Below are 23,719 nucleotides of genomic sequence, written 5' to 3' on the forward strand. Positions count from 1 at the left end.
GGTGCTGGGTTAAAGAGCATGGTATTGATGATTCTACTGGTGATGTTATCATAAGTGGCTTTCATTTGTGTGTAGCCATAACAACATGTACCACAGTTACTGTTTTGTGGGCTTGATCCATTCCAAATAGTTTTCATAATTCCATCTTAACATTCTGCATAAAATGCTCCTGAGTTGCGTTTCATGCATAGATGTGACTCTGTTAAGGCTTTTGTAAACTCTAAACTCTTTAATCAATGATTTATAAATGTGGTGATTGGTCAGGTGAGTACTCAGTTCTCTTTATGTTCTAAACATGACTTTGAGTAGACTCTTCAGTTATCAGGCTCACCATCTTGAATAAAGAAAACACTGGACAATCATTTTGAGTATTTAGGCTCTTAAACATTTCTTATCAACGTTTTAAGGCTGATACTATGTATCTGAGGCAACATCCAGTCTTTACAATTGTTTGGTTACCATATGGAATGTGACATTGGCTCCTTCCTATAAAATGGAAATCTACAAAATGACTGCAATTAATTGACTGGGATGCTTGATTTTTGTGATTGACTACACTTTCTTCAAAAGGTACTACTTGAAATCATATCTGGAATGGCCAGAGATTTTGTTGTAGAATATGTTGCTTGACCAGTTAAAGATCTGAAGGGGAATGGATGTGGGAATTACTTTGAATTCCAGTGACTTAGTTCACAGGGATGAACGTCCATCACCGATTAATCCTGGTTATGAACTGGTTTGTTTTCAGAGTGAACAGAAGCATCTAGGGATTCAGATTTGAAAGTTGTCGCAGGTATACAAGGTAATTAAGGTGTTTAATACACTTGCTTTGATTAGTGAAACAATTGAGTATAGGAGTTGGGAAGTCATGTTAAGGTTGTATAGGGTTGGCACAGTGGCTGTTTGGTTAGCACTCCTGTCTTACAGTCCAGGGATCCAGCATCAATTCCAACCTCTGGTGACTGTGGTTATTGCACATTTTCCCGGAGTCTACGTGGGCTTCCTCCCACAATCTAAGGATGTGCAAGTTAAATGGATTGGCCATGTTAAATTGCCCATCGTGTCCAGGCATGTTCATGCTAGCTATATTAATCATGGCGAATGTAGGGTTATAGGGATGGGATAGGCCTGAGTGGAATGCTCTCTGGAATATTGGTGTGTACTCATTGGGCTGAATGGCCTGCCTCCAAAATGTAGGGGTGGTATGAAATAGAGGATGTTGGTGAGGCCACTTTTAGAGTACAGTGCAGTTCTGGTCACCCTGATTCGGAAGGATATTGTTTAATTAGGGGGTTCAGAAAAGATTTTACCAGACGTTACTGGGACTGAAGGCTTAGAGTTAAGAATAGGCTGGGACTTTGTTCATTGGAGAATAAGTTGTGGGGTTACCTTTTTATGGAGGCTTATAAAGTCATGAGGGACATGGCTAAAGTGGAGGGAATTCACAACTAGAGGGCATATATTTAAGGTGAGAGGAGAGATTTAAAGGGACCAGAAGGACAATTTTTTTTGGAGCGCGGTTCATTCATGGAATGAATTGCCAAAGGAAGTGGTAGATGTAGGTACAGTTGCAGCATTTAAAGATCTTTGGATAAGGAAATGACTACGAAAGGTTTAATGATATGGGCCAAACTGTGGCAAGTGGGACTGGTTTAGATTGGGAAACTTGGTTGGCAAGGGCAACTTGGACCAAAGGGGTCTTTGTGTTGTGACTGACTTTGCTAGTGACAGTTTAGTTTGGTTTTATGTCTGATTTTCATCAACACTGCATTAACTTCCACTGGGTGTTCTAAATTCAACTAAAAATCTCAAATTTGTGCTGTCACATCAAATGTTTCGAAGAGGTGTTGTTCTCTCACTTTATTCAGGTTAGCGTTATTTAAAGTTTTGTCTCCAGTTATTGAACTGTAAGATTGTGGATGTAGCTGCACTGAATGCAAACCATTCCCATCCTGTCACCTGCCTGGAGATTACTTCTGAGAGTGTTAATGAAGCTGTTGGGAGCATCAAATGGGACATGATTTCACCATGCAATATTTTGTCCATAGACACTCTTGCAAGCTAAAATTGGCTTTGTGAAGGCTTGATTTTATTGTCTTTGATACATCAAACTGTTTTTGTTTCTGAGCTTTCTCTTTTGAGTAGTTTAAAATTTGACTTTTTTCTTTTACAGAAATAAGCAGAGTAAGAAAGGACATGTATACTGACACAATGAATGGCCTTGTGGACAAGCTGCCAATGGACCTACCAGAACCCATAGGACCTATTATGCAGTTACAAGAAAAATTATTTGTGCCTGTGAAAGAGTATCCAGATGTAAGTATTCTCTTTTGGCGTTTGTGTGTCAGACACTGTTTTCGAAGAAGCTGTGGAATATTTAACAGGTTTTCTATATACAGAGGAGCGTTGGTGTGGGGGGTGAGGGGGTGCTCATGGGCAATGTGCTGCTGCCTAGTCTCCTGTATGGGGAGTCAACTTAGCAAGTGCTTGCTGTGTCGATCCCATTGAAATGATGGGTGAGGCTGGGGGCTTCAGCAATGCTGCAGGTCCTTCATATACAAGTGTCTGCTCAGAAAGAAGCCTTGAGACACAGGAAGAAAGGCAGGCAGTGTGAGGAAAAAGGATTGAGCCCCAGGGGAGAGGCATTGAATCATTTTAACAATCAATTATCCGGACTAAATACTGCTTGCCCATCTTGTTCAGATAATCAAGGTTCCTCTGTACTCATCTGCCTTCATAAATAGGGCATACTCTGAAACAAGCGTTTATTGAAAACTTTGTATACAGTCTTGTGGAAACAATTTCAAAATTCATGCTGTAAAAATATTTCCATTGATATTTAGATATTGTATGCAGCTTTTGACTCAATGCATTGAAATGAAAAGGCAGCTGGCACAATCTTTTAGATATTTGTAATTAACCTGTTCAGATATGTTATGACACCTCTTGAGCAAGTGGGCATTGAACCCAGACCACCTGCCTCAGGTAGGAATACTACCCCACTGCACCATAAGACCCTTTATTTCTGATCAACTTGTCCAGATGTTTATTACACAATACTGCAGAGGGTGGGACTTGAATCCTGGCTTCCTGTGCTATCACCCCTCTAGGGCCAGCTTTTACTGTACGTTTTTAAAAATTAGATCCATGTATTCCCAATTGCTGTTGGTTTGCCCTTTTCTGGATCATAGGACTAGTAGACTTGTCCTCTGTACCTCTGCTCTGTATATCCCATGTAAAATACTGACTCTTGTCTGTCAGTGATTTGGTTGTAAAACTGCAACCATGTTAGAATGCAGTGAATTGTTGCCTACATGCAGACTGATATCTACAGGGTGAAGGAAAATACCATGAGAATCTGGTGATTAAATAAAGTACAAATGAAAGCAATGAAATGGCTAAAGAAATTATCTTGAATTCAGTACAATATCTGCTGAACTTTCAGTGGCAAAGGAGAAAGGGACTTGTGTGATTCACAGATAATTGGGCCCCATAAATCAGACTCCTGCTTTGTTTTTTTCTTAATCACGTGAGATGTATGTCTACTGACTAGGTCAGCGATTGTGAAAAGATGGTGCATTGCTTTGCATCTGAGTGATTTGTAGTATGTTTTCAGGTGGTAGTTAAAGTTAATGCTCATTTTGGTTGCCGTCACGGGTCAGATGAAGTAAATGTAAACAATTATTTTACTGAAGGATAATGGTGAAACTGTTGAGCTTTTACGGCAATCTGATTTTGTATTTCTATTCCTGAATTGTGTGGTTAATTTGAACGTGTTCCTGGATAATTTGTGCCTCTGCATTGCAGAGAATTTAAATAAACAAAATTTAATTTCACTTCTGAAGGGCATAGTCAATGAAGAGGCCATGATACAGCTAATAATTATACTGAAGAGAGTGATGAAATCTGAGTGTTGATGGTGTACTGTTTTGGAGGTTGAATGGAGGACAAACCCCTGGGATATCCTAAAATCTTGCTTTGTCACTTCACTTGTAGTAAAGGTGCACTAATTTTGAAATGAACTTGTAGATCCATACCTCTTTTGAGATGCCATATGATTGCACAACCTGTGGTAATGTAAAGTTTTCTTTAAAATAGAACTAGTGTCAGCATACAGGCAGTTCTTCTGTAACGTGTGTTTTGTTAATGCAAATTCAATATAACATTAATGAATTGAGGACAGTTTCTAAAGCCCAAGCCTTTAAAGCCTGTATTGGTTATAACGCAATTTCCGGCCCCATTAATTTAAATCGTGCTGCTATTACATGATTTTCTTAACATGGGATTGCAGGAGAACAGAATTAGTGTTATAGCAGAGCTGACTGTAGTTGATAACTTCAGTCATTGTTTCTACTTTTGTTTTCTGTCCCCCTCTCTCGCCTTGTCCCTTTTTTATTCCTTTTTTTCTCTCTTGATGTCATCGCTGGCTAGCTCAGGATTCATTGCCCATCCCAAATTGCCATAGGATAGTTAAGAGTTAACCACATTGCTTTGGGGTCTGGAGTCACAGGACAGATTGGGTAGGAATAACTAGCTTCTTTCCTTGGGTTTAATGAACGATGAATGTTTACAACAATTGAGTGGTTACACGATAACCATTAGGCCAGCTTTTTAAATCCAGATTTTTCTTAATTCAAACCTCATCCCCCAAGATGAGATTTGAAACCACATCACCAGATCATTAGCCTGAGCCTTGCGATTACTAGCCCAGTGATAATGTTACTAGGCTACTGCCTCACCATGCCTTGTAACAATTTTTTAATGGTTCTTCGTTTCTCAATCCTAATTGTCTTCTCTTCACCATGGACATCAATCTTGCTACCTAGTGAGCCTCAAGGTGTCTCCTCTTAAATGGATCAACTGGTTCCTACCAGTTATTGCTTGGCTGACCTTTGCATTGAACAACTTGTCCTTTAACACCCCTTCCACCTAAAAGGTGTTTTGGTAACCCATATGTACTCAGGGATGAAAATGTGTTGCTGGAAAAGCGCAGCAGGTCAGGAAGCATCGAAGGAGCAGGAGAATCAATGTTTCGGGCATGAGCCCTTCTTCAGGCTGACCTGCTGCGCTTTTCCAGCAACACATTTTCAGCTCTGATCTCCAGCATCTGCAGTCCTCACTTTCTCCTAGTACTTATGGGGATGTCAACCTCTTTGTAAGATATGAAACTAATTTATTTCTTTCAGTCCCACTTGGATTTTCAGCCATATGGATTCCAATACATTGGAAAACAGCAGTCACGAGAATAAAACCACTACAGATTTTGAAGATCTGAAACAAATAGCTGGCAAAACTTAGGTTTGGCAACTTGAAGGCAAAGTGGAGTTAATGTAGAATCCGGTGACCCTTTAGCTATTCTATTTGTTATTTTTGTTCCTAATGCAGTCAACTCCTCTCTGTTTTGCAACTTGTCTGAACTAAGTCTAGTTTGTAGAGATCTGTTATCATATCCACTAAAAGTTGACCTTCCTTTGGCCTTGTCACCTCCCTGTAAGAACACCGTTCCTTTTGAGTTTTCCTGTCCTGCTAATGTCTTTCCTGCTAATGTAACCTCCATGGCAAGTGACTTGCTTGCTCTCCCCAGGAGAGACTTGTATTTGCCATGTCTGACAGGATCTTTGACTTCTGTTTCAATATAAGTACATCTATCATCCCTTCCTGCTTCCAAATCTGTGATAATGTTAGGTTAGGAAGGGCAGGTTTCCACTTTATCCTTGCCTTGCTCCATCTTCCAAAGCATAATTATCTGCTAGTTGGTATGATACTACAAAATAAGTCTTCCCCAACCCTTTCAGGATTCTTAAGGGATTGTTGTTCAGGGGCACTCTTCCCTCCATCACTGTCATTACCACACATTGAGCCAGGACTGAAAATGTTGTGAATATTCTGGTCATCCAAATGTATGAGTCAGCATTGAAATGTTACTTGGAGTAAAGGATTAACTGACTTCTTTTTCTAAAGCTGCTGAACATGTGTGCCAGCAGCTATGTCATAAAATGTAGCCACATGGATCTGAGGCCTATGTCTATGAAGTTCCCAAAGATTTTGTTGGCATTCAGTTGTAGACTATTAAATTGCACAGCAGATATGGAGATGTTATCTACATACCAAAGAAGCTGCAATCATGAATTAACATGATGAACCTTTAAAAGTGTGCCATACTTGAGATTTCAGATAGATATATGGTTAGATTTGCAGAAACAATTTAGTTATGGACTGATGTACTGAAATGACGTTTGTGCGGTGACTGATAAACTGGAAAATGCAGGCAATATTGGTGCTCTTGGAGTAGAATATGGTATCAAAGACAGCTATTTTTCGCACAGTTCTTTAACGTTCCTCTTCAAGTGGTGCACAAATATGAATTTCCACTGAGGTATAATCAATGTTTTAAAGGCATGTACAACAGAATTTGTGACATAATCACATTTTATTTCTTGAATGAGAGTCTGCATTATTTTGCTGTTTAAGGGATTTGACCATAGTACTTGATAAACTACCTGTACTTGGGGTTTATTATGTCAAGCTGAGTAGAGACTCCCTTGGCAGCTTTGACAAGATTGCATTCTCCAGACTGAAATGTCTGCTTTATAACTTTGAGATGCTGCAATGGTGTTTGTCCCCAGATCTTCCAAATTACAAGACTGAAACAGCTGCCCAAACTGATACCAAGTTCATACTGGTGCAAATTCAAAATATTTGCTCTCTTAAGGATTAGATTTATTTGAGCGGATGGGCATATTTTCAGACATATTTGTGAATGTTAATGATTTTGTAAACTGCATAAATAGTCCACTTTGCATTTGTGGTGAAACTATTCCTGAATTAGCAAGCCTTGATTTAAACTTACTTTTGAATCAAGCTATTCAGGGATGTTATTACACCTCTCCTGGAGCAGACGGACCTTGAAACCAAGCTGCCTAATCCAGGGGCTTTACCTCTGCACTACACGTACCTAGGCTTGATTCTAAATTTATTTTCAAATCGACATGTTCAGAGATGTTAGTGCACACCTGTGGAATAGGTGGGACTTGAACTCAGGCACCCCTGATCCAGGGTAGGGCAACATTACTGCCAAAAGAGGCCATTAAAACTGGTGTCACCCTATTTCTTCAACCAATTCAGAGATTCTATGCCTCTGGTGCCTCTTGAACTTGGACCTCCTGGTCCAGTGGTAGGGACTCTATCACAATGACACGAGGGCTCAGGCTTGACTTTAATTTTTAAACTTTTATTTAACTTTTTTTTTCTAATTAACCTGTTCATGGATGTTGCACACCTCTGGAGCAGGTGGGTCTTGAGCCCAAGCCTCCAAGTGCAAGGGCTGTACCACTGCACCACAAGAGTTCCACACGCGAAATTAACCTATTTTTCTAATCAACCTGTTCAGAGAATTTACACCCCTCTGTAGTGGGCCTTGAACCCAGACTTTCCATTCCAGGGTAGGGACACTACCACTACCACAAGCCTAGGCTTGATTTTAATGTATTGAGTTAACTGTTCTCAGCTGGATTCTGCAAAATTGTATTTTATAACCCTTAAGTCAGATTAATCAACAAGGTAAATGGATTAATGTTTCTGATTGTCCCGATTCCATTCCGAGGGTACTGTTTATTTCAGCTGTAATGTCTCCAGTGGGTAAGTAGTTGCTTAAAAATTGCTGTTGGGCAAGGTGCCAAATGGTTACTTGTGACTTGAGTTTGAGCTCTTCTAGTTTTGAGGCTGGGGAAAGAAAAACAACTATAAACCCTTAATTTGACTGAAATATTTGAATTTCTGGTGATTGTATTGGACTATGGTAGTACAGATGTTTCCTACTAATCAAACCTGGCTGATGCAGGTTTCTAAAGTAGATTGCATGGTGAGCTGCTGAATAGATTTTAGGTTAGCTTGATTTGCAATTTCACCTACATAGATAAGCAGACGACTTTGCAAACTATTCTTTGTTGGGTTGCCTTGTGACAGAGTTCCTGCCCCTGTACTGGGAGGCCTGGATCAAAGTTCCACCTGCTCCAGAGGGGAAAGTAGTGCCTTACTAACTTGAGTTTTTTGAGGATGTGACAAAAATGGTTGAGGGAAAAGTGATTGTCTCCATGGAGTTCAGTAAAGTCTTTGACAAGGTCCCTCATGGCAGACTGGTGCAGAAACCGAAGTCACGTAATATTAGGGGTGAGTCAGCAAGATGGATACAGAACTGGCTCTGTCAGAGAGACAGATGGTAGTGGTGGAAGGATGCTTTTTGGAATGGGGGGGTTGTGGCTAGTGTTCCACAGGGATCAGAGCTGGGATCTCTTTGTGGCCTACATAAATGAATTGGAAGAAAACAGCTGGTGTAATCTTGCAGATGATCCAAAAATTGGAGTTGTGGAGAGTGAGGATTGTCAGGATACAGGATATAAATCAGTTGGAGGCATGGGCAGAAAAATGGCAGATGGAGTTGAATCTGGACAAATGAGCTGATGCATTTGGGAAGGTCAAGTACAGATAGAAAGATATGCAGTGAATGGCAGAGCCTTTAAGAGTATTGATATGCTGAGGCATCTGGGTGTGTGGGTCCACAGCTGAAGGTGGCAATGCAGGTAGATAAGGTAGTTTAAAAAATAAAGGCCTGTGGCATGCTTGCCTTCATTGGAAGGGTCATTGAGTATAAGGACAGACAGTTACACTGCAGCTTTATAGAACTTTAGTTAGGCCAAACCTGGAATATTGCTTACAGTTCTGCTCACCATACTGCCAGAAGGATGTGGATGCATAGCAGAAGGTACAGAAAAGGTTTACCAGGATGCTGCTTGGTTATAGGGGGATTTTAGCTATGAAGAAAAGATAGACCGGGTTTGTTTTCAGTGGAACGCAGAAAGTTGATGGGTGACCTGATAGAAGTTTATAAGGTTGTGAATGGCATGGAAAGTAGGAGGCTTTTTTCCCCAGGGTGGAGGAGTTAATAACTAGGGGACATGGGTTTGAAGTGTTGGGAGGCTTGGAGGAGAAACGTGGTAGAGAGTTGGGGTGAAGTTTGAGATGTGCAAGGTAAGATTTTTCACATGAAGGGCAGTGATTGCCTGGAATGTGCTGCCAGAGGTGGTGGAAACCTCTGATGGATAGCAGCATTCAAGAAACACCTGATGAATACATGAATAGGAAGGGAATAGAGGGGTATGGATTCTGCAAATGAAAAGTAGTGTGGAAGGGCAAAATGTCAGCACAAGCTTTGAGGGCTGAATGGCCTTTTCATGTGCTGTATTGTTCCTTATTCTAAATGTGTAATAAATCTCTGAACAGGTTGATTAGAAAAATAGGTTAAATAAAAAAATTAAGTTGTCTCCCTCACTTTCATTTATTTTAATTGCCTGATCTTGACTTGAATGTTTTTAGCCATGATTTGCATGATAGTATGAAGGTTACAGCCTTAAATGCAAAATGTAATTCATTTTCTATATTTTGCTATTCTGCAGCCTCTGATAAATATCTAGGACTGTTTCACTATACTTATCCACCTGAATAGTTTTAGTAGATCTATGAAAACGAAGTTATTGCATTTGTACTGACCAGTGAGATAAGGGGTGATACCTTCAAAAAGACATGGTAAAACAATAAACGACCATTTTATTTGCTTTAAATATGTCATCCTGATTACAGACAATGCATTCAGGGGTTAGGAAAAAATATTGTGATACATTATAGACTTTGAGGGGTGTACAGAACAATTTTAAGATATAAATCCTTTTATCCATCCGATTGGAATAGGTTTTGGTTTACAAATATGTGGAGAACAGTTAGATTTGCTGAGTTGCATCTCAAATCTAGTTTGGACTTTTATGGAAAAGTTTTAATGTGCACAAGGAAATGGGATGAGGACCTTGCTCAAGTCAAAAAATTACATTCAGCTAATGTTGTCATGTTAAATCTTGTTCGTGATTTGTTGATATGTTTTGACATCAATTATCTTCTGACGGTTAAAAGGACAAATCTGAAAGACACAAAATTGTTCAATTATAAAGCAAAGTAAAGCTGCAAATGCGACTGGCCTCTTTTCTTAAAATCTAGACGCTACATGAAAATGTAATATTTTAATGCACTCCCTTAAATCAAATGTTCCCTCTTTTTTTTCATATTACAATATGACTCTGGCTAAAGTTTGGTTAATCAAACACGACAAGCCTGCCTGACTAAAGGCCTGTATGGGTATGTGGTTAGTTTTTTGGAAATGTAGGAAGCATTTTGGGTTTCACTGATTTTTACTAAAGAGCTTGTACTGAATTCTAATTTTATTTGGCATGCTTTAAAATATTAAAATATTCCACAAGATGTTATTGGGATATTTTTAGTTGGGAGAAGAGAGTAAAGCTGTGGCATGTTGTATACATTGCACACATTTGCCAGATTATTTTGAGCTATGTTGTTAGCAGATTTTTGAAGTCTTTCTCTGGGAATGCATTGGGTTTCCAGATTTGAAGCCTGTGGTGATTTTTGTTTTTTGAAAGTTGTTTCTATTATTGACTTGTACTTCTAATCACAGTATGGGTTAACCACTGACTTCCTGCATGAGCCATGTAAATTTGATGCGCTTGCCTTTAGCCTGGCATTAAATGTTAGAATCATCTAGTACAGAATGAAGTCGGTCAATACCTATGGACTTCAAATGGAAGTTAATCTACCTCCTCTTGGTGGAGGAAGCATTCTGAATAGCATTTGGCTCACTACCGCAATCTATCAAACTGTTTTGAACCATCTGTTTGCACTTTTCATTAGACCTGTAACGGATCACTTTTTTTCTCACTAAAAGATAAAGTAATGAACAACATTGTGTGATTAGCACTATTCAAATTCTAGTGCTATCTCAGCCTCTGATTTAAGGATGCTTGAGCATTTCTTACTGCTTTGCATCTTTCCCCTTCCTCATAGAATGACCATTGTCAACAAGATTGAGAAGGTAAAGAATGGTGGTAAATATGTGGGGCTCTGGAGCATAAGTGGAATAAGAAGAATAAAATAAACTTGTATCACAGACTTATAAAAATCACAAATAGTTACTTTTGAAAACTCAATGTAGTTGATTTTCTCCAAATAATTTAACATGACAAATTTCTCATTTTGCTTGACTGTGTCTTATTTACTTGGAGCTCCTGATGATCAAGTCAGCTTTGGTTGCATTAATAAATACTAAGGTGTTGCTGTACATTCAAGCTGTGAATTGAAATTATTTAATAAAGTTTAGCTTTGTAGTTGATAAATTATTACTGAATCAGTCACTTGAGGCTAAATGTAAGTTATGGGGAAGAGCAGTTGATTGACCCCAGACCAGAAAAGTATATTGCAGGGAGTTGTATCAGATTTGAGAAATTGTTGGTCAGTTTTTTTGTGTAAGACATTTCAGTTTCTCTTGCAGACAGTTTGATCTTGTAGCAAATACTAACCAGTTATGAGGTGCATCTCATCTGAGCAAGCATTCTTGACCTATCTAACGTGACTGAAAATAATGCAGCCTTTATGTCCATGTAGCATACCATGCTAAAACTTTGACTTAGGTTTGTTCTTCCAAAATCAAGGGAGCTTGCTGCAGATAATGGAAATATGAATTCATTTTCCTTCTGTCTGAGCAATGTTCATTTTGAAGATCTGCATAATTGGGACATGAGAAAAAAGCTGCAGTGGGGAGACTTGTCCTCCTTTTTGAGATTGGTCATTTGAAATCAGGAGCCTGGATTTTCCTTGCTCAGGTTCTTAAGTCAAACATTTTGTGAAGGCTTATCTGCTTGTTGAAATTTAATTAAAACACATTTGAAATTAGTAGTTAGGTATGGTGGGGCTAAAAGTGTTGCATGTGTAGTCTTCAGTTTTCTTTTTTGCATGAAAATTGTTTGTGGTTGTAGGAATATGCAAGCTACTGAGTTTGTAAAATATCTTTCAAATCCCTATTTAGAAAATCTTTTTCTTTTACAATTAGTAATAAGTAGACTGATTCACAAACAGAAATATATCTCCTCGAACATTCCTGTCACTGCATGAATTTGCAACACTGCAATTTTGATCCCCATGAGCTTTTTTGTGTTTATCACCAGTTATTTTTTAGAATTGTTATTTTGGCACTGGTGACCTTGAATTGAATTTGTATCAAACTTATTTTTGATTTCCAAAGTTGTGAAAAGGTACATGTCCTGGAGGCAGTCAACCGATGTTAGTAGATCTAGGGTATTATGTGAAGGCACTGTAAAGATATGCGATTCCTTCTAAACATTATTAATGACATTTAAGCCTATTCAGCACCTTAAGGTTTTGTCGCTGGTATCTTAGATGGTATAGGTAGAAAGTGTATGGGGAAAAAAGCTGACTGTTCAAAGAGGGGGAAGAATCTAGATTAACAGTTCATCTATATTATTCTCTAATTTTGCTGTGGAATTTCTAGAAGAAATCCTGGAAATAGCAGATCAGGCAGTATCTGTGTGAGAGCTTTCAATTCATGACTTAAAACTAGAAAAAGTTGGCAATTACCAGATTATAATGAATATCTGTGACCTGACTCCCACTTGAATTCAAGTTTTTATTCTTCATTGCTGTTGTGTTTGATTTTCTTCATGCCTTTAATGTATAGAATTGTAAATGATTCTGCCTATAGGCTTTGTGTACTGTTAAACATCCACCATTATACAAACTTCTCTTAGCACAGTTTGTTAAACTAGTTAGACATCTTTTGCAAAATCTGTCAAGGAGTCTAACTGCTTTTGAATGGTTGATTGCTGCAGGTCCAATCTGAAACTACTTTCTATAGAGTTGACATTTGTACTAAAAGATAACTTTTTATTTAAAATCTGATTTCAGCTAAGCATTGTTTGCCATAGCTTATAGCCACTAATTTTGCATTTCTTCTTAACTTTATAGTGAATAGTTGCATGGAAAGTTTTTTGCATTTCAGATGCTGCTGCCATTCCACACATTTAAATGCTAAAGAATTGATTGGTGATCACTTTTTTTCATAGAATCCCAAGTGTGGAGATAACCCCCACCCCCAAAGTCCCTGTAACCCCTTGCATTTGTCATGGCTGATTCACCTAGCCTGCACATCCCTGGATACTAGAACAGTTCAGGCCCTTTGCCCCTCTATGTTGTGCTGGCCTTTTATCCTACTCTAAGATCAGCCTATCCAAGAGTCACTTAATGTATCTGACTCAACTACCATTGCTGGCAGTGCATTCCACACACCCACCCCATACTTTAAAAAACCTACCTTTGACATCTTCCCTAAACCTTCCTCCAATCATTATAAAATTATGCCCCTTTGTGATAGACATTTGCACCATGGGAAAAATGTCTCTGGCTATTCACTCTGTGGCTCTCAACATCTTGTACACTTCTATCAAGTCACCTCTCATCCTCCTTTTGCTCCAATGAGAAACCCTAGCTGCCTCAGTCTTTCTTAAGACGTGCCCTCCAGTCCGGGCAACATCCGGCGGCACGGTGGCACAGTGGTTAGCACTGCTGCCTCACAGCGCCTGAGACCCGAGTTCAATTCCCGCCTCAGGCGACTGACTGTGTGGAGTTTGCACGTTCTCCCCGTGCCTGCGTTGGTTTCCTCCGGGTGCTCCGGTTTCCTCCCACAGTCCAAAGATGTGCAGGTTAGGTGAATTGGCCATGCTAAATTGCCCGTAGTGTTAGGTAAGGGGTAAATGTAGGGGTATGGGTGGGTTGCGCTTCGGCGGGTCGGTGTGGACTTGTTGGGCCGAAGGGCCTGTTTCCACACTGTAAAGTAATCTAATCTAATCTAATCCTGGTAAATCTTCCTCTGTACAGTCTCTAAAGTTTCCATGTCTTTCCTATAATGAGGTGACCAGAACTGAACACTGTATTCCTAGGGTGGTCTAACCGGGGTGGTATAGAGCTGCATCATAACCTCACTGCACTTAAATTCAGTTCCCCTGCTCATGAAAGCCAACACATTATGCACCACCTTAACAGCCCTATCAACTTGGGTGGCACATTTGAGGGATCTCTGAACATAGACCCCAAGATCCCTCTGTTCCTCCACACTGCCAAGAATCCTGTCTTTAACCCTGCATTCTGCATTCAAATTTGACCTTCCAAAGTGAATGACTTCACACTTTTTTTTCCCCCAGGCTGAACTCCCATCTGCTACTTATCAACCCAGTTCTGCATCCTGTCAATGTCCTGTTGCAACCTACACAGTCCTCCACACTACCCACAACTCCTCAAAGCTTTGTGTTGTTGGTGAACTTACTAACCTACTCTTCCAAGTCATTTATAAAATTCGCGAAGAGTAGAGGTCCCAGAACTGAACCCTACGGAACACCACTAGTCACCTAAGCTGTAGGCTGAGTACTTCCATCTACCACCACCCTTCCATTGGCCAGCCAATTCTGTATCCAGACAGCCAGATTTCCCTGTATCCTGTGCCTCCTTGCTTTCTGAATAAGCCTACCATGGGGAACCTTATCAAACGCCTTGCTAAAATCCATATACACCACATTCACTGCTCTGCCTTTTGAAGTGTTCAGTTACATCCTCAAAGAATTCAATAAGGTTAGAGAGGCAGGACCTGCCCCTTAAAGCCATGTTGACTATTTCTAATCAAACTGATTTTTCAAGTATTCATAAATCAGTCTCAGAATTCTCTCCAATCCTCTTCCCACCACTGATTTAAGACTAACTGGTCTATAATTCCCAGGATTATCCCGATTCCCTTGAACGAGGGAGTAACATTTGCCACCCTCTAATAATCTGGCACTATTTCAGTGGACAGTGAGGGCGCAAGAATCATCACAAAAAATGCAGAAATCTCTTCCCTCGCTTCTAGTAGTAACCTAGGGTATATCCCATTTGATTCGATAACTTATCAATCCTTACGTTTTTCAAAATTTTCAGCACATGCTCCTTCCTAACATCAAACTGTTCTCGCAGAAGTCTGTTTCATGCTGTCCTTGAATGTCAAGGTCCCTCTCAATAGTGAATACTGAAGGAAAGTAGTCATTAAGGACCTCCCCCACTTCCTCTGACTCCAGGCGCAAGTTCCCTCCACTATCCCTGATTGGTACTACCTTCGTCTGGCCATTCTGTTCCTTATAAGTGTAGAACACCTTAGGGTTTTCCTTAATCCTATCTGCTAAAGCTCTTTCATAACCGCTTCTAGCTCTCCTAAGTCCATTCTTCACTTCCTTCTTGGCGACCTGTAACCCTGTAAAGCTCTGTCTGATCCTTGGCTCCTCAGTCTTAAGCTTCCTTCTTTCTCTTGATTAGATGTTCCACATCCCTTGTCACCTAAGGTTATTTCAACCTACCATCCCTTCCTTGCCTCAGTGCTAGACAGGTTTGTCCCACTATCAACAAGTGCTTCCTAAACACCCCTATGTCATGCATTTCCCTGAGAACATCTGTTCCCAATTTAGGTACCTCAGTTCCTGCCTAAGCATTGTAATTTTCTTCCCCCAATTAAATACTTTGCTGTACTGAATGCTCCTATCCCTCTTCATGAGTATAGTAAAGATCAGGGAGTTGTGATCCCTAACACTGAAATGCTCTCCCACCAAGAGCTCTGACACCAGGCATGGTTTGTTGCCAAGTACCAAATCCAGTCTGGCCTCCCCTCTAGTTGGCCCATCTACATATTGTGTCACGAACCCACCCTGGCCACACTTGAAAAAAGCTGAATATGCAGATTGTGCAGGGACCCCCTGTGGCTGTTCCCTTCAATGATAGGTATACTGTTTTGGGGTTTCTGGCACCAGGCATGGCCCTGTGGCTCAGAAAGGGAGGAGGAAAACCGGAGAGGCAAGAGTGATAGGCAATTCAAATAGGGACAGGAACAGACAGGAGATTGTGGTCACAAGCAAGACTACATAAACTAAGGTTCCAATCAATATTGGGGAAGTTAAAGTCACCCATGCCAACAACCCTATTACTTCTACAGCGTTCCAAAATCTGTCTCCCAATATCTACTCCTGTGTCTCTGTTGCTGCTGGGGGTCCTGTGGAAAACTCCCAATAAAGTGACAGTTGCTTTGCTGTTTCTGACTTTTTCCCATACTGACTCCTCGACAATCTCCCTTCCTGCAGCTGTGATACTATGCCTAATTAGCACTGCCACTTCTCCAATGCAACTCCCCCATTCTTTTTGAAACATCTGAACCTTGGACATCCAACAACCATTTCTGCCCTTATGATATCCAAATCTCTAATGGTCATAACATCAGTTCAAAGTACTGATCTATGCTGTGAGTTTGTCACCTTTATTCCTGATACTAGCATTACAATAAACACACTTCAAACCATCATACTGACTGTACCTTTACCTTATCAAGTGCCTGTGCCTATCCCTCCTCTCAGACTCTGCGCACTTTATCTGACTGTTCACTAGATACATCTGACCTGTAGCTCAGGTTTCTGCCCCCTGCCAGTCTAGTTTAAATCCTCCCGTAGAGCTTTCGCAAACCACCTGCGCAGTATATTGGTGCCCTTCCCAATTGAGGTGCAACCTGTCCTTCCTATTTATCACCCTCCCTGAAGGTATTCCAATGATTCACATAGCTGAAGCTTCCCTCCTACACCAGCCTTGCAACCATATGTTCATCTGCACTCGCTCTCTGTTCTTAGTCTCACTAGCACGTGCCACTGATGGCAAGCCTGAGAATACTCATCTTCTCGTCCTGCTTGCTAGCTTCCAACCTAACTCCCTATATTTCTCCATGTCGTCCTCCCTTCCCCTACCTATGTCATCAATACAAATTGTGTACCACAACTTCTGGCTGCTCTCCCTCTTAAGAATCCTGTAGACTCGATCCAAGACATCCCTGACCTTGGCACCCATGAGGTTAAACATACCATCAAGTAGTCTTGCTTGTGACTGCAATCTCCTGTCTGTTCCTGTCACTATTTGAATCGCCTATCACTCTTGCCTCTCCTGTTTTCCCCCTCCCCTTCTGAGCCACAGGGCCATGCCTGGTGCCAGAAACCCCAAAACAGTATACCTATCATTGAAGGGAACAGCCACAGGGGGTCCCTGCACGATCTGCATATTCAGTTTCTCCTGCCCTCTTTCTCTCTCCTGACGGTCACCCAGCTATCTTTGTCCTCTAACTTAGGTGTGATTACATCTATAACTCCTCTCCTTGGACTCCCAAATGATCTGAAGTTCATCCAGCTCCAGTTCCTTAACATAATCTGTGAGGGTGCACTTCTTGCAGGTGAAGTCAGCCAGAACACCAGTGGTGACCCTTGGCTCCCACGTCCTGTAAGAGGAGAATGCAACTGCCCTAGCCTCTTATCCCCTCTGCTCTAAAGTGCCAAGAGAAATTGGATAAACTGAGAAAAATCCTTACCATGTCTGGAGGGTTGGTAAGGTCTTTTGTTTTGGTTAGAGGAGGACAGCGGGTGGGAGATACTACATGTGTAGTGTATCTAGTTTACTCACAGCCTGAATATATCAGTTCACGTGCCCAGCAATTCCTGTGCCAGTGTCCACTACTGTTGAGCCTTCACTCCGCCTATTCATGAGAAGCCTTAAGAGGGAAATTTAGCTTCCCAGGAGCCCCTGCTCCATGCTCTCACTGCTGCTGCAATGGAGGCCGCTGGCTTGAGAGAAGTATTTAATAGGACAACTTAACTTCCTGGGTTGATTTAGCATGGTGAATTCACCTAACCTGCACATCTTTGGGCTGGGGAGGAAATGACAGCACACAGAGGAAAGCCCTGCAGACACTGGGTGAAGATGCAAACTCTATACAGACAATTGCCCAAGGCTAGAACCGACCCCAGGTTCCTGATGCTGAGGCAGCAATGTAATGCCTTCATTTAAAAAGGAAAGAGACAAAAAACAGACAACTATAGGCCAGTTACCTTTAACATCCATTATTTGGAAAATGTAAAAAGGTTATTCTAAAAAAATGTAAGCATATTTAGAAGTGTTATATGATGAGGCAGAGCCATTGTGGCTTCTTAAAGGTGAAATCATATCAGAGAGATCAGGATAAAGGTGAAATAGTGGATGCAATGTTTAGTCATAGTACAACAGCACAGAAACAGACCCTTTTGTCCATGCTGACCAGGTATCCTAAACTAAAATAACCCCAGCATATCTCCTTCCTATCCCCTGCCATAAAAGAAATCCCTTGTAGATTTGTTCTGTAACCTTTTCTAGTTTAACAACATCATCTTCCAATAGGGTGACCAGAGTTGTATGCAATATTCTAAAAGACGTTTGATAAGTAGCTTCATTTATGGTACCTTAAGGTAAGAGCCCATGGTTTTTGAAGTAGGGCAACTAACAGGTGGAATATAACATGGGAAAACATTAGATTATGTACTTTAGTGAGAAGAACTGGACATCATGGTGACAGGTAATTATCACTTGAGTTATTACCAGGCACCGAAGAGGTTGGTACAGACTGAGCTCTGTTTGCCCTGTAGGTATTTTGATTCACAAATCGAAGAATAGAGGAGCTAAATGTGGCTACAGAACACAGGGACTTGGGCGTCGTCTTGCCTGAATCACAAAGCTAGCATCCTGATTCAGCAGGTAGTAGAGAAAGCCAATAGGGTGTTGGTTTTATTTCAAAGAGAATACAGTATTTTTTAAAAATTAGCTAAAATTATACAAGGCACTAATCAGACCACAGTTGGAATACTGTGAACAATTGTTTTGGTGCCCTTTTTCATCTAAGGAATGATACACTGGCATTGGAAGTACTCCAGAGAATGTTTTGAGGCTGATATCGGGTACGGAGAGACTCCTTTACAGACTTGAATTGTTTGGGCCTATACTCAGAACAATGAGAAACAGCTGTATACAAGATTTTAAGTGGAACTTGCAGGATAAATGTGGACAAGAGGGCCTAATCTCTAATAGGTTGCATGTTTGAGACTAATGATGAGGAATATCTTTGCAGAGGATATTGAATCTCTGGAATTCTTTACTGTAGAGGGCTCCCCTTTTCCCCACTTAAAAGCATTAATTGCAAACCTTTCATAGGTAACAGCTCGATTTACATCTGGCTCAACCATGTCATTCGTCATACATAATATTTTCGTTTATTACATTTGGAGAGCTAAATTGACCCTGTTTGAACCATGTTTGTTTTTGTTTGTTTGCAAGCTAGTTTTCTGTAGCTTTTTATTCATAGAGTTTAATGACCTCTATATTGATCAATGGGGAATATCCCTCAGTATTTCCTATTCAAGTAGACTGCGGTTAGTGTGTGTATACAGTGGAAATGAGAGCAATTGGTTAGTCCATGTCTTGCAGGCTGGGTTTCTGGAAAAACTGTTTAGTTGGGTGTTCTTTTGTAAATTGGAAGTTGGTTATAACACTTCAGCTATTAAATGTGGAATATAAACCTGATACTTGGTCAGACTGCAGTATGTAGAAATGTCAGTCACCACCATGCTGTGACATTGCAGAATTCCAATGTTGGCATTATCGTCTCCAGTAGCTAGGCAGGCAGACTGGAAGATAGGTGTTCTTTGTGCTGGTCTGAAAAATTGTTGCAGCAGGTTGAATTTAATAATCAGTTGACTGAGACTGGCTGAGAATACCAAAAAGAAACAGTCAAATTTAAACATCAGGAAAGGGATATAGCAAAATATGAAAAGTAGCTGTGCTAAATTTAGTAAAAGCCAGCCTAGAATTCTCTCTTTTTTAAAATTTGTTTTCACGTGCAATTTAGCTCTTTCACTGAGCACGTTGGCACTGGGCCATCGGTGTTCCCTGTGCACTGGTGAAATTTGAGTTTAGATCTATGTGCTGCCCACAGTTAAAGATTTGATATATTACATAGGTGGATTTCTGGATGGGAGGAAGCTTTCTTGTGCATAGCGCCTCAGATGGTCTTTGGCCTCCTGATTTTTCATAAAGTTGGAAGTGATTGAACCTAACATGAGGTTCAGTTCCAGGTGTTTATGATAATGTCAGTGAGCTAATAGGAAAAAGTCTTTCAGTCCAATTATGTAGTTGTTGGTCAAAAACAACTACCTAATTGTTCTAATCTAGTTCTTCAACACTGGCCCAAAACTCTCTGCCTTTGCATCATGTTCACTTCTCAATAGTTAAATGTCATGCGGGTTTCTATCTCTAACACACACTTGCAGTGCGTTCCAGATTCAAAACTTTTTCCCTTCATCTCTTCTAAGCTTTCTGCCCTTACCTTTTAAAATCATGTCTCCTAGTCATTGATCCCTCCAAGTGGAAAAGTTTCTTCCTGTCTACCCTCCCTAAGCCTTTCATAATTTTATTGATCTCGATCATGTTCTACCCCTCCCCCATCCCCTCTGATTTTGGGCTGATTCAACATGCCTTTTCCCTTTTATAAAACCATTTGGCAGATTTTTTTGAAGATGGAATCAGTGAAGTGGTTAGAATCAGTTGCATCATACCTAAGTTTTCAAAAGGCAGTGCAACAAAGTTTTTAGTGCACAATGTAAGTGCCATTCTGTTTTCTCCCCCCAAAGTCGGAGCAAAAAGCTCAGACAGTAGTTTTACCTCCTTCTTCCCTCCGAGCCCTGGAGGGAGAGAGAACGATCTCCCATGTGCACAGAGACATTAGTTCATGGTCTTCTTTGGAAGAGTAGTTTCTTAATGAATTATAGTTATTTTACAGAGATGAGAGTTCCGATAAGGCAATATACATACTGGGTGACTGTTACAATCAGTGCTGAAAATGTGTTGCTGGAAAGGCGCAGCAGGTCAGGCAGCATCCAGGGAACAGGAGAATCGACGTTTCGGGCATAAGCCCTTCTTCAGGAAGGGCCTGAAGAAGGGCTTATGCCCGAAACGTCGATTCTCCTGTTCCCTGGATGCTGCCTGACCTGCTGCGCTTTTCCAGCAACACATTTTCAGCTCTGATCTCCAGCATCTGCAGACCTCACTTTCTCCTGTTATAATCAGTGTCATAGTAAAGATTAAGCCATCTGTCGTTGCACAATGTATGTTCTTAACCTTAACTGGCTTCACATATGAATACTTTTCATCTTGTTAAAGTGATCTTATATACTGAATGCTTCCGATATGTTGAATGGCTGTACAAAATGAATGCTTTTCCACCTTGTTAACCTATTACCCTTGTCTCTAGTAGCCCTTTGTTAACTGCAAGTTCTTATATGATTTGAGACATGCTCAGCTGATCCTTGTTTTTCATAAAACGCAGAACTTACTCTTTTCCCTACCTGCTATACCCCATACACATTCTCTTAAGGAGTTCATGGGATTGGAGATATTGTGGTAATATTAGGGAATGGGTTAACTGACCAGGTTAGGGATAAATGGGGCATTTGTCTAGCTGGCAGGCTGTAAATGTAGTGCCACAAAGATCATCATGTCTCTTACCATTTGGATGAAAAAGATCAAGAATAGTACATTGGCTTTGTATCATTAGCAAACATATAAACTGAGGGTGGCACAAGCTGCCATGGGGCAGGTTGAGAGAGAAGGCAGTTGTTGGCAAGCTACAGTGTGGGGAAGTAACTTTAGTATGAGAATGAAAAAAATGTTAAAGGTGCAAAACTTCTAAGATGTTGCTATTTAAAAGGAAGCTAGGTTTACTGATTCAAGAAGTGCTGCAATTTAGAAGGCAAAAGGCACGTTGATCCTAGGAAAACGAAGTATTGAAAGTGTTGCATTGCTGTAGGTGTTTCATGAGATGGCACTTGCAGGCTGTATGCTGTTTTCACTTCTACGCAAGGGTTGATACAAACTTGAAGTCGTGCTGTGAAGGTTAGTTTTGTTGCTGGAATGACAGTCATATTTTCTGGAGTGTAGTAAAATGAGCATTAGTCTAAAATGAGCATTAATCTAACATTCTGAGGGGCCTTGACTAACATATAGGTTTCCCTGGCTGATGTGTCTAGAACACAGGCACAGTCTTGGAATGAGAAGACTGAATTTGGGACCGAGATGCAAATGTTCCTTAATGTGAGAATTTTGAATCTTTGAAAATTTCCAGAATACTCCGTAGAAAATCCGCAACATAATTTTGGATATCTTAAGACATGAGAGGCAGGAAAGTGGAGTTTAGATTTAAAGTCAGCCATGATTACTGAAAAGAGACATGTTGCCAAAGTGTGTTTTTTGCCTTGTGCTCAATCAGTATAAATGCAAAAATGCTGGTTTCAAACAACTACAGGCAAAAAGGATGCTTGGTTGTTGAGTGAACTATGCCAGAAGCACAGCCATGGAGTGCAGAAAGTCCACACGTACATGTACAACACACCATAAAGCAAATGCCATGTTGGCCTTTATTGGAAAGGGATTGAAGTGGAGAAATTGAGAAACCCTGAATCGGTTTAGGGTGAGAGGAGAAATATTTAAAAGGGCCCTAAAGGGCAACGTTTTCACAGAGGGTGGTGTGTACATGGAATGAGTTGCCAGAGGAAGTGGTGGAGACAGGTATGATTACAACATTTAAAAGGCATCTAGATAGTCTGTTTCTCTCCAAACCCTTCCTGTTCACACAAGTTCTGGCAAATGGGGCTATATTAGTTTAGAGTATCTGGTCAGCATGGACAAGTTGGACCGAAGGGTCTGTTTCCATGTTGTGTACCTGTATGATTCTATGGTCAGTTGCCCAACATTTTGATGAAACCAGGCCTGAAATAGTCGATACTGTTTTGGTCTAAATTACAGCATCCAATTATGGCCTAATGTGATAGTGTTAGGCTCTTTTCCTGAGGTTTCACGCACTAGATGCAATTCGCGCGCACCAACTTCTGCAAACAGTTTATTAATGCCTGACCCCCTTGACACACTTTGCAGGCATGCAAAGTCAAGTCAGAAGCCCTGAACAAAGGAAACACATGCCCTTTATACAGGTCAATTGGTAATGCTCACAGGTATTCTCCTGAAAGCCCCTCCCCAAAAAAACACGTTCCCCAGGTACAATGATAGAATCAGGTCATCCTCAGAGATACTGTAAATGTCCTAACCTGGGGGGTGGTTATGCGTATGATTTCCTGACTCATTGATTTCCCCAGATAAGGTAGGTGTGAAACACTTCAGATTACAGGGATGATTGGCTGGGGCATGGCTATGAAAGCATTTCTGAACGGAAGGGTCAGAATGAGAATTTAATTTGATAGTAATAGACTAGTAAATGGCTGCCCAAATTAAGGGTGGATTACAATGGATAGTCAGCTAAACCCCTGCATGCTATCTGAGACAGAATGTCTTCCCCCACCCCCCTCCTTCCAGAATGTTCAGTTTCTTGGCAACAGTATAGTTTAACCCTTTAATATTACAATAGTTTGCAAAATTCATCTCTAGGATGACGCCTATGGTAGGCTTAGTAAATTGGGCTGATTCACTGGAGATGACAATGAAGGGAGATCTTGTTAAGACATATTTGTGAAGAGCTGATAAATTGGAGATTTTTGTATTTGCTAATCACTGAAAATAGTCAGCAGTCACATGACACCAAGTTATAGTCAAGGTTTATTTGAAATCGCAAGCTTTCAGAGCTTTCGGCGCCTTTATCAGGCAAAGTGGAAAGAAGCACATAGGTACAATCTGTAGGCAGAGACATCATAAGATAATTCTAGTAACTGTGTGTCAAAAGGTGGTACAAATGGTGAGTGGAGTATTGACAGTTGAATAACAAATCTTTGCAGTGATCAAAAGTATCTAACGGTGTAAGTAAGGTATCAGGAGCTGAGTAGTAAGTGAAAGGGTGACCTGTGATCTGATTAAGGCAGAGATAATTGCAAGTATAAAATCTTTTTGCAGCCATTTT

At 40.6% G+C, this 23,719-nt stretch overlaps 1 protein-coding gene across 7 annotated transcripts in view; it reads left to right on the forward strand.

The window, feature by feature from the left end:
* LOC122563545 (KH domain-containing RNA-binding protein QKI) overlaps positions 1–23,719 on the forward strand; it is a 108,914-nt gene that overhangs the window by 23,613 nt on the left and 61,582 nt on the right. For all 7 annotated transcript variants that reach the window (XM_043717416.2, XM_043717414.2, XM_087976761.1 and 4 more), the window contains exon 2: positions 2,174–2,316. In XM_043717416.2, the coding sequence (XP_043573351.1) occupies positions 2,174–2,316 (143 nt within the window). The remainder of the gene's footprint in view (positions 1–2,173; positions 2,317–23,719) is intronic.

The sequence above is a fragment of the Chiloscyllium plagiosum genome, unplaced genomic scaffold (assembly GCF_037043375.1).
Source record: "Chiloscyllium plagiosum isolate Xiang-an unplaced genomic scaffold, Cpla_swu_hap1 HiC_scaffold_30, whole genome shotgun sequence".
Classification (NCBI taxonomy): Eukaryota; Metazoa; Chordata; class Chondrichthyes; order Orectolobiformes; family Hemiscylliidae; genus Chiloscyllium; species Chiloscyllium plagiosum.